General features: G+C 33.7%; 1 protein-coding gene across 1 annotated transcript in view; it reads left to right on the top strand.

The window, feature by feature from the left end:
- Window positions 1-14,895, top strand: part of LOC103589677 (zinc finger protein 407-like) — a 344,176-nt gene that overhangs the window by 47,303 nt on the left and 281,978 nt on the right. The window contains exon 4 of the mRNA XM_008571718.1: window positions 3,659-3,733. Within this exon, the coding sequence (XP_008569940.1) occupies window positions 3,659-3,733 (75 nt within the window). The remainder of the gene's footprint in view (window positions 1-3,658; window positions 3,734-14,895) is intronic.

The raw sequence follows: 14,895 nt of genomic DNA, 5'->3' as shown, positions 1-14,895 counted from the left end.
TTTGGTGGCTATTGTAAATGGGCAGGCTTTCTTGATTTCTCTTTCTGCAAGTTCACTATTTGAGACTAGAAATGCTACTGATTTTTGTGTGTTGATTTTGTATCCTGCAACTTTGCTGAAATCATTTATCAACTCAAAGAGTTTTTTTGTAGAGGCTTTAGGCTGTTCAACATAAAGGATCATGTCATCTGCAAACAGGGACAATTTGATTTCATCTTTTCCAATCTGGATGCCCTTTATTTCCTTATCTTCTCTGATTGCTCTGGCTAGAACTTTCAACACTATGTTGAATAGGAGTGATGAGAGTGGGCATCCTTGTCCAGTTCCTGTTCTTAAGGGAACAGCTTTCAGCTTTTCCCCATTCAGGATGATATTGGCAGTGAGTTTATCATATATGGCTTTAATTATGTTGAAATACTTCCCATCCATACCTAACTTGTAGAGAGTCTTTATCATAGAAATGAAACCCAAAAAACAATACAAAAGATCAGTGAATCAAAAAGTTGGTTTTTTGAAAAGATAAATAAAATTGACAAACCATTAGCACGGCTAACTAAAAAAAGTAGAGAGAAGACCCAAATAACAAGAATTAGAAATGAAAAAGGTGATATTACAGCTGTTACCTCTGAAAACAAGGAATCATTAGAGAGTACCATAAACAACTATATGCCAACAAATTTGAAAATCTGGAGAAAATGGATAAATTTCTGGATACACACAAACTACCAAAACTGAGTCAAGAAGGTACTGAAAATCTGAGCAGACCAATAACAATAAAAGTGATTGACGCTGTTATCAGAAGGCTCCCAACACAGAAAAGCCCAGGACCAGATGGATTCACAGCAGAATTCTACCAAATATTCAAAGAGGAATTGACACCAATTCTCTACAAACTATTCCAAAAGATTGAAACCATGGCAAATCTCCCAAACTCATTCTATGAAGCAAACGTCACCCTGATACCAAAACCAGGTAAAAATACAACAACAAAAAACAACTACAGGCCAATATCCTTGATGAATATGGACGCAAAAATCCTCAGTAAAATACTGCTAACAGGATACAGCAACATATATACAAAATTATACACCATGATCAAGTGGGATTCATCCCAGCAATGCAAGGTTGGATCAACTTATGCAAATCAATAAATGTGATACACCATATCAATAAAATCAAACACAGGGACCATATGATCATCTCTATAGTTTCTGAAAAAGCATTTGATAAAATTCAATACTCGTTCATGGATAGCTTTTTTGATTTGAGATTATTTTTATTTTATTTCTGGTAGTATCTAGGTTATAAATGTTTTTAAAAATGTTTAAAATGTTTTTTTTTTTTTCCTTTTTGTCTCTTTTTTCGTGTCCGGCAACGGATCGCAACCCTCAGTGTCGTTTAAACAATAGTATTACAATGGCAGTGTGAAGGATAGGCTACATTCAATAATCCCATATTGCTGGCAATACTATGTCCATATAGGCTGGTAATTTTATGTTAGTCATGCTTGACTTAATATTTTTTAACAAAAGACAGTATTAAAACTTTTATACTACTTGTGCTTTAAGCCAAATTTAAAGAATGCTACTTATTTCAAGTCAAATTTTGGATGAATCTTTTCCATGTGAACATAATTGAGCTCTTATATAGTATTGTAAACTCTTCCCATTTTTTTCCTTTAGCAATAAAAATATATTTCTCTAAATATCGAGCTTTAGAGATGTTCAGTAGATGATAGTGTTATATTGGGTAAAAAGCTTTCCCTCCCTTTGTACCCATTTTTTTCCTTTAGCAATAAAAAAATATTTCTCTAAATATCGAACTTTAGAGATGTTCAGTAGATGATAGTGTTATATTGGGTAAAAAGCTTTCCCTCCCTTTGTACTCTAGTTTGTTCCCCTGTGCCATGTAATATTTTTGCTTCAATTCCTAAAACTTAAACACTTTAATTAATAAAATTTTTTTCTATTAAAAGCTGCACTGTGGTTTCTAAATTAAGATCTCGTAAATTATACTTGGTCATGTAAATAAGCTGTGCTTTGCAACTTTGGGTTTTTAACCTTTGCTCTCTGCTATTAGCTTTATGTTTTTTTAATTATAGGAAAATGGAGGACAGTAGGGAAGTTGTGACTTAAATGGTGTGTTGTTATTACTGTATTCTTTTGTAAGGAAATGAGAAATGTTATTTATTTTGTTCTAATCAAGAAAAAGCAAATATAGAATATCTTATACTGTTATCTTTTGCTCGGGATTTAATATTAACATAGTTTGATCCTTTATGTGATAATTATCTTTCCATTTTAGTGATTAATGGTGTGATTAGTTATTGATAGCTGTAAAGAGCATATTGTCCATAGTTGTTAGTACCTAATATATAAAAAAAAGAATGTTACTTTCTTTGTATAAAAGTGCATTATTTGAATAGTGACGTCACAGTCATTTAAAAAAATCCAAGTGTAATATTTTGTCCGTAAAATTGAGGTTCCTTAATATTATAAACAGAATAGACCAGACATGAAAAGAAAAGAAAAGAAACATTCACAGTTTTAGAAATTGTTGTGTTTTTGGCTTTTGTCACAAGTCTCTTCCATGAGGTTACAATACTTTACAGTCTTATGTTGCCCCTTTGTGCAAACATGTCTAGGTGAATTCAGTGTTTAATGTTAAGAATCATATAACATGCCAATTTGATTTGTAGCCCTTTATATCTTAGAATGCTAATTAAAATCATATTTTTGCATGTGTCATGCCTTTCATGTACATATGCAAATAGATTCTATTGCCTTTCAGCTATTAGTAATTAACTTTATGAAGGACAGCTGTAATACATAATTAACAAAAATGTTTGCAAGCCCTTTTATACTGAAAGTTACAATAGTAAATTTTTTTCCCACTTATTAAGAGAGCCATTTTAGTTGATGCTTCTGAATGAGATCTAAATTGTTTTAAGTAATCACATGAAATAATTATAATTATATTGATGTTGTAATGTGTTCAGTGGAAGAATGGTGCTCCATGTCCTGTCCGCTGATTCCTGTCCATTTTATATTTATGTCAACGGAATTAAATTAAGTAAGCTGATTTGTGTATAAAATAAGATAGGATGTCAGGTAATACTTTTTGTTTATTTTAGTTATGGGTATCTTCTTGGCACTTCAGTACAATTTCTTTGTGTGCTACAGACACAGTAAAAATTTATATATTTTAAAAAACCTCTTTTTAAATTTCTACCATGCTATTCATTTTCTCGTGTATAGTCCTTTAAATATTTAATAAAATGACATTTTCTCAAACTCATTACATGACTAAAGTGTGAGATCAGCAAGGGACAGTGAATGTTTTATTGAAGTGTTGGTTTATCTTTCTGACTAACTGGCAGTGAAAATAATGACTAAAGAACTATAATCATTGTTTGGATCTTTTGGTCACTGTTAGTATACTCAACTAAGAAAATGAACCAGTCAATGTAGATGCAGTCTGAGTATTACTGTATATTTGATCTGTATGTACTCTTTTTGTTTAGCAAGAGAGCCATTTGTAATATGCATTTTCATGTTATATTCATATATAAATGCCCATTCTTCTTAAATACTTTCTGTACAAATTTCTAGCAGATTGTCAAGTTTTAGTTATATAATTACTTTTATTTATTTTTTAGGGTTGCTTTTGTAATGAAGAAGCACTTAAATACTCATCTACTAGGCAAGCATGGAGTTGGCACCCCAAAAGAAAGGTAATTTCTATCTACTTTTTTTTTATTTAACAAAAATAATTACATTTTCAGAATGCTTTGTTTAACAAGATGACTTTCAGAATTTTTTACAAGTCAGTTCGACATGTTTTGTATTTATGCTGCTTTGTTGTTGAATATCGTATTTTATGTCATACTTCCACAAAAATTTAATATCATTTTAATTTTAACAGTTTCAGTCTAGAAATATTTGAAAGGGGCTGACTGGTTAGCTCAGTTGGTTAGAGTGTGGTTTTATAACACTAAGGTCAAGGGTTCAGACCCCCTTACCAGGCAGCTGCCAAGAAAAAAAAATATTTGAAAGGATTTCAGGGACAATGAATTTGTGAAACAACCTTGAAATATTAAAGAGTTAAATTGGAGTAAATTGACTTCTGTAAGTGCATTAGCATGTGCTTAAACAAATAAATAAAAACAGAACTTTTTTTGTTTTTTTTCCTGCATTTTTATTTAGAGGTTTTAAAATAACATCTTTTGGATTCTTACTGTATACTTAAACATTGCTGATATTAAAAAAGATAAATACATCTTGTGTCATCCTCCAAATGATACTACAGTTACCATGTCATGAAAAATAACACTACAATTATTATGTCATCAACTGCCAGATTTTCTTTTTTCTTGCTACTGTATCATAATTAGCTTCATCACATACTTAATTATATTAGATGAACTGAAATATAGCAATGTCAGCTACCAGGTGAGCATGGCCACTTCTGAAATTTATAAATCTTTACCATGTACACCTCACACAGAACTAGTGTGAGCACTGTCATCTTCCTTAAAGACGGGATAGATTTTCAGCTTCCTCATATCCTCCAAGATAGTATCTAAAATTCTACAGACAGTCCAGGAGAGTGTAGTTTTTTAATACTATTTTAAAATGTCAATAATGATGTAATTTGGTCTACAACTCTGGAGCCTGAGGACTCTTCAGCCATGTTTTTAAATGTTTAATAGCGTTTTTAAAAAATTTAAAATGGTCTTACTAGTACATTCTCTGTTTATGAGAAAATTAACTTGCGCTTTCTCCTGGAGGCATATCTTTTTTTAACATTGTAGTATTGGCATTGACTACTATCATGTCAGAATATTGGGATGTTGTATCTGCCTTCTTTTCACCCATACTTTTGGTTTCACATACTTTTGTTTGTAACATTGCATTTAATAATTGCAGCCAAAATGTATGCATTGAACATGTGATAGATTCATTATTCTTGAAATTTAAGAAAATTCTGTATTTTTGAAAGAATAATTTGGGACTTGTCAGAGTTATGTTTCATACCTGTTAAAGTTAAAGAAACAAAACCTATTTTTAATTATTATGTTCCCATTGTTTTCACATGCATTATGTCAATTAATCATCTATGACGTTATTAGGAGTGCATCATTTTTCCAATTTTATAGATCTAAAGATTGAGAACCAGGAAAATACAATCACAATTTATTCAATATCTCGTAACTAATAAATACCTCATAACTGATTTGAATTTCAACATAAATTTGAACAGAAACATGAGAGAAGTAAAAAGAAAACACTTCCCAGCTATACCTTTAGATAGATAGTATGTGTTTTGAACTCAAATATGTCATTTTGCTTTATATTTAGGAATTTAAAAAATTTGAAGAAGTGTTTGTTCTCATTGTTTTATATTAGTGAAAAATTAATCTTTATATATATTTTATGTATCAAACACCTTAAAAATAGTGGGTATGCCCTGTATATTATATTAGTTTGAAAATCACAAGTTTGCTATTTGGTTTTCCCATTTACCTTTTCTTATGCATTCCAAGCACTTTTCCTTTATTTTACTCATTTCAGTCCTGAATACATAAAGGACGACTAAAAAGAGGCCAGAGAAAGATTGAATGTCTTTCTCCTCTCTGAGATATGGTAACCTTTTCTCAGACATTGACACTATTTTTGTTCTAAAATCAGGAAATGAATCTCAAATAGGAAAGTACACTCATCTTCTGGATTATTACCTTTTAAGTATTTCAAGCTGTAGCATTCACCTAAACCAAACATCTTTGATTGAATTGTTTTTCTTATTAAAAATCCTTTGATTCTGAAGACTTCTTGTTTGTGATGTTCGTTTTATGACACTCTCTCTTATTACATAGAAATACTGAATCAGAATGTCGGGACTTCAGCAGCAATGTAATTTTCCAATAGGTGTTCATAGCTGGAGAAGACCCAGATTTAGGGACATGATATTGGACAAGAAATGCTTAAAGGCTCCTTTCTCCCATTTCACCACCTTCCCTTTCTTCTACTGGCTTTAGGAAGCAAAGAAACTCTTTATCATCATGCTGAACCATCAGTTTGGGAATAACTGTTCTCTAAATTCAGTTAAACATTTTTCTTACCTATTTAAAACATTAATGCCTTGGCTGTAATTTTGCAAGCTTGCTATATTTTAAATTTTCCAGGACAATATAATAAGCTTATCTTTTTATGTTTTGAATTTGATTCTCTCCTTTAATGCATTACATACATATTATAGCAAATAGTAATAGAAGTTAGTTAAATAGGCTGTGACAATTAAATTAATAATGCATTTTGTTTGCAAGTATTTAGGCCTTGTGCTTTGACTGATATATGCAAAAATGATAATTTATTAAAAGTAAATTCATATACTTTTACTATAAAGTTTGATGAACCAATAAATTTTGTCAACATGACTATCATTAGAAACAGAATATGAAATAATTGCAAATATTTTCTTTGAGAACCAATAAATTTTGTCAACATGACTATCATTAGAAACAGAATATGAAATAATTTCAAATATTTTCTTTGAGACTCCATGATAACCTAAATGATGGCTTGTGTAGGAAAATACTTTTTTTGTCCCTAAATTTATATTAACTTATGTTAAGGTAGTATACCACAGTATTTCTGAAGTCTTATACACTTAAATACAAACCTCTAAATGAAACACATTGTAAAATAATAAACACTTATTAATTTGCAAATTCATTCTAAAGTATTTCCTAATTTTAAATGAACATTGTCTTTGTAATATATGTAAGCCAAAGTATCTTTATGTTTCTTTGAATTTGCTAATAGTAATCTATGAAATGAGCTTATCTACAATTATCACAATTGGAGAAATATGCACCTGTGAAAGCCAGGTGCATATTACAGTGGAAATGGATGGCATTCTTAGTTCAGTGCCTGGAAATCAGCAGGGCTTTGAATAACAGTATAAACAGGAGGAGGGGGAAATGATTTGCTGAGAATTTCTCATCTGATAAACATTGCTTTTGTGGTGTCGGGGATACCATTAAGACATGCACTGGCAGCATCTCAAGAAGGCTGATACACTCACAAAGCCATTTTGCCACTAAAGGATTTTAAATTAGATGAGTGTGTAATAAAGTGGGAGCATGAAATAATTTCATAACTGAAGGAAATATACCTGTATCAACAAAGGAAATGTGCTAATGAATATCCAGATCACAACCTTAGTGCTTTTTCAGTGAAGCCGGTTTTGGAGGAATCTGTGAAGGCTCTTACTCTCAGACAGTGCCTTATTTTCAGCACAGCTGACAAAGCTCATGGTTGGTCAGTACGTTTGTTCAAGCTGAATGGGATTTCCCCCAGACCCTGTTCAGATAGCTGAGCCCTGAAATTTCTACTGACTTCTCCCCTTTTACCAGACCTTTGGGATTTGGGGTTACCTCTCTTTCCTCTGACAGCACCTTCACTATTATTAAGTAAAATCTTTTCCTCTCCTAATCTAATTGTGAGACAGAAATCCTGGCAGCTCTGCTACTTGTTCTAATTTGGTTTAAGCCACTAATATTGGAATGACATTGTGTAAATCTTTCGGAGGCTCTCTTGTCTCCTTCCCTTTTCTGTTTTCTCAAAACCTTTTATATTTACATGTTAAAATTGTATGAAAGCATCATCGTTGTTCCTGCCTTTCACATTTGTGGATGTAAGTTTCATCCTTTTTCATGAAACATGAAAATGTCATCCAAAACACATTCCTGGAAAAATCATATATAACATGTGCAGGCACAGTTGTTATTGAAGCCACACCAAGAATACTTTGGGTTGTTTAGAAATCATATGAGAGAAATAATACATTTTACAAAAACCCTGAATAACATTTAGTGTAGTAGACTCAGATTTTTCTTATTAGAAGAGATTCTGTTCGTAGTATATGATTTAATGCTTCCTAAGTCACAGTTGTCACTTTATTGCTCATTGTAAAGAAATAGCTTGCCTTTGATTGATTTGTTCTTGTTGCATGTATTTCCTTTTATTAAAGGATAGCTTTCCTTAGTGTTTTCTCAACGCTGAGTTTCTGTAAGGTAAATACTGGTTTCTATTTTATCAATGAAATAGGTAGCTTTTTGTCATGGATGTGTTGTGATATTATATTCCATGTGATATGTGCCTGATGGGATCTTTCTAGAGTGTACTTTGTACGACTTTTCAATCACTTTGTGTTTGCTGGCTTCAGGCTCTCCCCATTACCCACTACTGACTGGTCTCCTCTCATTTCTTCCTGTTTAACCACATTAGCAATCGTTTTTTCTTTTTTTTTTTTCCCTCATGATGGCCAATTTAAGAAAAACAAGGTGTTTATGGGCTCCTCTCTGATTTAAAAAAAAAAATTACATAAGAAATAACTCTATTGGGCCAAAATGAAGTAAAAACGTGCCAATTCTTTCCATCTTGGATTGCTTATTTTGAGTGGGGAAGTTGTTATATTTTAGTGACTTAATATTGCTTTTGCATGAGCTGGGGATTCCCTTTCTTTCATTTTCTCACATCTTTTCATTTGTAGATAGTTAAGTATAAATAATAGCCTAAGATCATGTGACATTGTTTTATTGTGAAAGAGTAGGATTTAATAGTAAGATAGCTCTTCTACATGGAGAGATAAATAGGAGTCACATCAGTTTATCTAAAGCCATGGCTATTATTTTTAGAAAATTTGTTTTTATATTGTACAGTCTGAAAGCAACGATTTATTAAGGTACACCCTATGGAGCTCTAAGTATACACTTGCTATAAAAATGATATTGCTAGGATTTGGGAAGTATTTCTAAATTACATTGATAATCTAGATGTCTATGGTTGCTTAGTGACCAATATCTTATTACTGAATGGGTATTTTCTAACTTCTGCTTTATATATTTTCCAGGTGAAAGTTAACAAAAGTAGGTATATATGATGTAGAATATTGGAGTTATAGATCATTTTCATGGCTCATCTTGGAGTGGAGAGCCCTCTCTGAGCTCATCTCTTCATTGAGTTCCTCAATTTTCATGGAGCATTGTCAGCCATACTTATACATCAATTGCATAGTCAAAAGCAACATGGAATATTTGGATTCCATGTATTTGTCAGATGATTTATTTTGATGTCTGGAATACATATTTCTTCCATTCACTTATTAATGTACTGTCAATTTTATCCTTCATTTATTTCCATTGTTACAGAGCTGCCTTTCCTTCACTGCATTGTTTTTATTTTTTTCTCCAGTAAAATTGACTTTGCTGATTTTGCACTTAGTTACTATGATAATGACTTAAATTTAAGAACACTTTAAGAAATAACCTTAAAGGGCCGGCCCGGTGGCACACTGCTGTAGTGCGCCGCTTGGGAAGCGTGGCGGCGCTCCCGCTGAGGGTTCGGATCCCACATACAGACCGGTTCCCGCTCACTGGCTGAGCGAGGCGCGGGAGCAACACCAAGGGTTGCGATCCCGTTGCTGGTCCCAGTCTGGTGCGGGGGCGACACTGAGGGTTGCGATCCGTTGCCGGACACGGTAAAAGACAAAAAGGAAAAAAAAAAAAAAAGAAATAACCTTAAAAATCTCAAGTCTTTATTGTAAAGATAGTATTTAGGATGCTGTGTATGAAAATAGGTCACTTCTTCCTTGTAAGAGCCAGGGGAGTGATTTCCCTCTGGTCTTTATTCCAGGAAAAGTTGAGTTTTTCTGTAGCGATTGATCATTTTAGTCTTTAGTTCTAGCGAATCATGTGTATATTGTTTTCCTCTTTATATTTACTGCTAGGAAGCTCAGGGCCAAAACTGTGATCCATCTATAGCAATCAAGGTAGAATTCAGGGAAAGTATTTCATTTACTACTGTGTTTCCATTTTCATCTTTTTTTCCTTTATGGAGAAGTCACATTTTATGTGAGCAATATATTTTAACAAGCTTACATAAATCAAAGTTCTCCCAATTCAAGGGCAATTTTGCAAAAGGAATTTTTTAAAAGTAAAGTCAATATTTTTCTGGGTGTGCAGATATCTTTAGCCATTTGATTTTGGGGTACTGTGTTGAGAGCATTGTGCAGCCCTTAATTATTAGATATCTTAAAAATTGTTCTTGCCCTGTTGTTTGAAAATTTTCTGTACTTTTCTATACTGCTTTAATGGTGCTTTTTATTTCTCAGGATTATCTGTTAATTTTGAAGAGTGCTTGCTCCTAAAGTTTGCTGAGCAGACAGTTAGTGAGTACTCCCCAACAAATAAAAAAAAGGGAAGATTCCTTGCCTTTTATAGCAGAGTACTTCTTGCTAGCTGTATCAAAAATACTGCTTTTTATAGTGCATCTCGGTTATACTGATCAAAAACCATACTTACTATTTTAAAAGAAATTCTTATGTTAGTAGTAGTGAAATTTTAAGTGTTAGTAGTATATGTGATAGAAAATAAAGTTTTTTTCCCCACTTATTCTGAGGTTCGTTGTTTAATTTTGAGCCAGTAAATTTCTGTGTATTTTCTTCCTGGGTGTTTAAATAAACAGGAATATCATATGGTTCTTCTTCTTTAGAAGATATCAGTTATTATACAGTTATCTATAATATGTGAAAACGTTTAGGAGAGAGAATGATTAATCCTGCTTAACGTGTTTTGTGGGGGATGGTAATAAGGGCATCTCATTTATTCACTCATTTATTCTTTCAAAAAACATTCATTATAGTTAATATTATGTCCCAAAACTTAGGTGGTATGTAGTGTTTGAAGATGACACAGCTTCTGTTCTCATGGACCTTAGATTTGGGGTTGATAGGCCGAGCATGGGGATAGAGAGGCAATGCATACATAAAGGAAAAGAGAATTATGTTAGGTTTAAGACTCTGATGAAAATAAAATAAGGTATCATTCAAGGGAGTATCTGGGAGAGGTGCTATGTAGGGATCGGTGGTTAGGAAAGACCTTTTTGAAGGGCTGCATTTTAAGTGGAACGTGGAGCTAGAGCACTGCCAGCAGAGAGCACACTCAAGGCCCTCTGTGAAAAGGATGAGGGCTTGTTGTGTTCTATTTTTGTTTGCCTGGAGCCGAGTGACCTTGGGCACAGGGTTTGGGAGAGTAGTCTAAGGTGAACAACTAAGATCCTGGAGATGTGTGCATTGTTTTGGGAAATGGTAACCAATAAGAATATTAGGGGGTATTACGGGAATGTAAGGATGATCCTGGGAAACTAGGTTGGAATCAGGCTGGAAGGACCTTGACTGCTGTGCAGTGACCTTTACTCTGTGCATAGGCAGAAGCCAGAAAAATGGAGAACTCTTTTGGAACTGTAACAGTGACATTTGGCATTAAAACGCCAGGGAAACACTGTAGAGAAGTGGATTAGCAGGGGTACTGTGACATAACTGTTTAACTCCATCTCCTTTTTCTGGGTTACTGCCTGGTCTCTTCTCTTCCCTGGTCACTAGTTCAGTTTCTTCATCCTCTAAGTCATATTGCAGATCCCACCTGCATACAAGCCTTTTAAACATCTGTTTTATCGTGTCAGACAAATTCTTTCCCCTGTCTTCATATCTGTTTTTCCTTTGTCTGTGCTTCTGTTCTACCCATTCCCCAATACTATTATACAACGTTCCACCATTCCTGGTTACCAATCCAAATCATGTATTTATTTCAGGTCCTACCTTGAGGAGCCTGTCTTCTGTGAGTCCCATTCTTGTTTATTCCATCTCTAATTCTTTTTCATCACATGTCTATGAAACATTAAAGAATGAAGTGTGTGTCTAGGTTAAATTCCTTTATCCCACTACTAACATCTCCCAAAAAAGAAATGCACAAGATTATGATAATACTGCATATGTTATTATGTGATCCAGTGCTAGTTCAATGAGTTATTTGACCAGACATATACGGTTTAGTCCTGTGATAATCTTCAGTAAAATGACGTCTATTTTATTCCATTGCCTCTTCTTTTATACAGAAATAGGATAAAATTGAATTCTGTAGAGATACTGAGCTGTACCTTTTCTAGTATGAATATTCCAGTTGCTTTTGCATGTAGTAACACGTTGTTTGATGTTACAAATTGATTTTTAATGGACTTTTTTCTGCTACCATTTAGTGGTTCACCCAGATGTTAGGTATAAGAACGTCTACTATTTTTAATTTTTTAGGAATATAGGTGTTTTCCCGCAGCTGGCACCTAGAGTATTTTTGGCCATTCTTTTATTTCACTTAAATTACTTTTAGAACACTGGGACTTATACATCTGGACTCTGACTAAAATATGCCTTAAGCTCTTATCTTTAATTCCCAGTCAGTGCCAGAATTAAAGAGAACAAAGGCCTATATGTTCACCGCAGCCTTCAATTATGCTTAATTACCAACTTTGATACAGTTTCATTATATAGCGCTGACTTTTTGTGAGAGGTTCTTTATATTCATGATGTCTTGGTAGTTGCTTATAAAAGTCCAAATTAAAATTTTTCCTGAGGAATTTTCAGGAAGGAGAACCTTTCTGAAGTAATTTTTGTCAAGTTGCATCAAGGCAATTTGATCATTCATTTTAACAGATGAAAAACAAGGTACTCGTATTTCATTATGCTATAGTACTATTGTAGAACAAATGAAGGGTTTGCATGGGTTATTTTCCAAGACAGTTTTTTCGCCTTATTCTTGGTCCTAGGGCCACTTGCACGAGAACAAAAGGATTCTCCACTAACACTGTGGTGTTTTCATACATTTAGTGCCCCCAGGTGGAAGCAGATACTGATGTTCCATAGGAGACATCTTGATCTTGTTGTGATCCTCAGTGTCTACAAAATGTGTGTCCCTCAGTTTATTTTTTATTTTCAAGGTTCCATTTGGTTTTTGTTCTCAGAATTTCCAGGGAATGAGTTGTCCGTTTTTATGTTTATATGGGAAAAACTTTGAGCCACACAATTTTAGATAATTATAATTATAGTGTACTGATAATTTGGGCACATTTCTTTTTTTTTTTCCCTGTGCCTCATTTTGGCTAATCTTTTTTTTCCTTATGAAAAAAATCAGGACATGTTTGATATTAGTACCTCCTCAGGGTAAATCACATGGAATGGACATTTAACAATTTAAAATCAGTCAAATACTAGCACCTCCTCAGGGCAAATCACATGAAACGGACATTTAACAAGTTAAAATTAGTCAAATATTGTTAATTTCATGTGTCAACCTAATTTTGTTTGGAAATGTTTCTATCATATGATGTCAGTATAAAGATCTGCTTTTCAGGGAAATAACCATTTCCATTGAGTATTTAATTTGATCCAGTTCTTTTCTTGTTTTATGAGTGATGATTTCCTAGCTATAGCATTGGGTGGTAAGTGTAATGTAAAAGATGTGTCAAGGTGAAAGTAGAAGATAGCAGACTCTGTTTAGAGTTTTCACTCACATCTTACTGAAAGCCATGTCTCAGTCTTCTAGGCTGGGTCACTGTGCATTTTCAGGGCTCAGAATTTGTCTCATTTACTCTAGAAAGCTCTCCCTAGGTTTCCATTCTAAATAATCACTTCTTACTACTTAGAAGGCTGATGTACTAGTAGAAGGCTGTAGCATGTTCTGTTTCGTTTTCTTTTAAAAAGGCTTGTGTCCTATCTTCAAACTAGTTAATTTCTTGAGAATAGGATCTTCAACTTTCCTTGTCTGTCTGAGCTTTTCAGAGGGTGATTGACAGTAAAAATGGATGGATTTAGGATATTAAAATCTTCATAGAGATTTTTCATTTTCAAGATGGACTTTTACTTAGCTGGTCTAATTTATGATTTGCAGTCACTGTATATAAAGAAGGTATTGCAAACTAGCATAGTTCAATGTAACTTCGTATGGTATTACCACTTAATGAGTTAGCCTCCAGTGCTTTGTTCTCCGAAGGAATGTGGCTTTCTCCTCTGTGAGGCCGAGCTCACACTCATCTTCAGTTTGCAGGTTATGACGAAGCAGGCATGAATTTATAGTTGTAAAAGTACAAAAATCATACTATATATATACACATACACACACACATACACATACACACACAGCATTTTATAATTTTAAGAGTACTTATTTTTAGATAAAAACATTCAAGAAGTTTTCATTTGTTAAGGTCTAGATAATTGCTGCCCTTTTTTATGTCAGTCTGGTCAAAACTGTATTGGATATTGAAAAGGTGACTCTGTTGTTGGGTAATGTTATGAATAGAAAACATCTGACTTTCAGCAAAAATGCCGTTTGTTGGAAAATCATTAGTGTTTATTGTAAAAAATTTATCTGAAATAATAGTGGTGTAATAACTTGAGTGACTGTTCAACTCACTTTTATGATGAGAAGAGTTTGACATGGACATTTCAGGAAGTTTTTTTATTGCATAATGTGAAGTTAACGTGGAGGAAGCATCAGCTGACCATGTTGAGAAGCGATTTCTCCAGAGTAATTATGAGTCAACATATTTATCATAGAGGAGAGAACGCGTTCACAAGTGGACATATCACAGGAACAAGAGCCAACTCCAGGGTTTCAGGCAACTGATGGCTGAGTCCACCTTAGCTATTATGAGAGCTTGATCAAGGTCATCATTGTCTGAGAAAGAAATCTTGAATAGCTCTGTCTAAGGAAATGGAGGCATTTTAATCAAAAGACAACAGCTGCAAGTTGTGACTTTCGGTCAAAATGACTTTCTTCTCAAAAACCCCTTGTGTTTATTACTGTGCCCTGCTTTGCGGTTGGTTTCTCTCATAATTTGTACATCCAGTGTCATCTGCCTTTCTGCTCAATTGTATATGGACGCTCCTCCAGTATGGTAGAAGGTCATTGTGGAATTGAGCTAACTTGGCTTCCTCTCGCTGTCTAGCACGTTGTCTCAGTGTCTTCACGCTGTATTCTTCTAGCAAACTCCATCATTT

This window comes from Galeopterus variegatus, unplaced genomic scaffold (genome assembly GCF_000696425.1).
Source record: "Galeopterus variegatus unplaced genomic scaffold, G_variegatus-3.0.2 Scaffold712, whole genome shotgun sequence".
In the NCBI taxonomy this organism is placed as follows: Eukaryota; Metazoa; Chordata; class Mammalia; order Dermoptera; family Cynocephalidae; genus Galeopterus; species Galeopterus variegatus.
The sequence above is the reverse complement of the archived record's forward strand: the minus strand, read 5'-3'. Positions and strand labels throughout refer to the sequence as shown.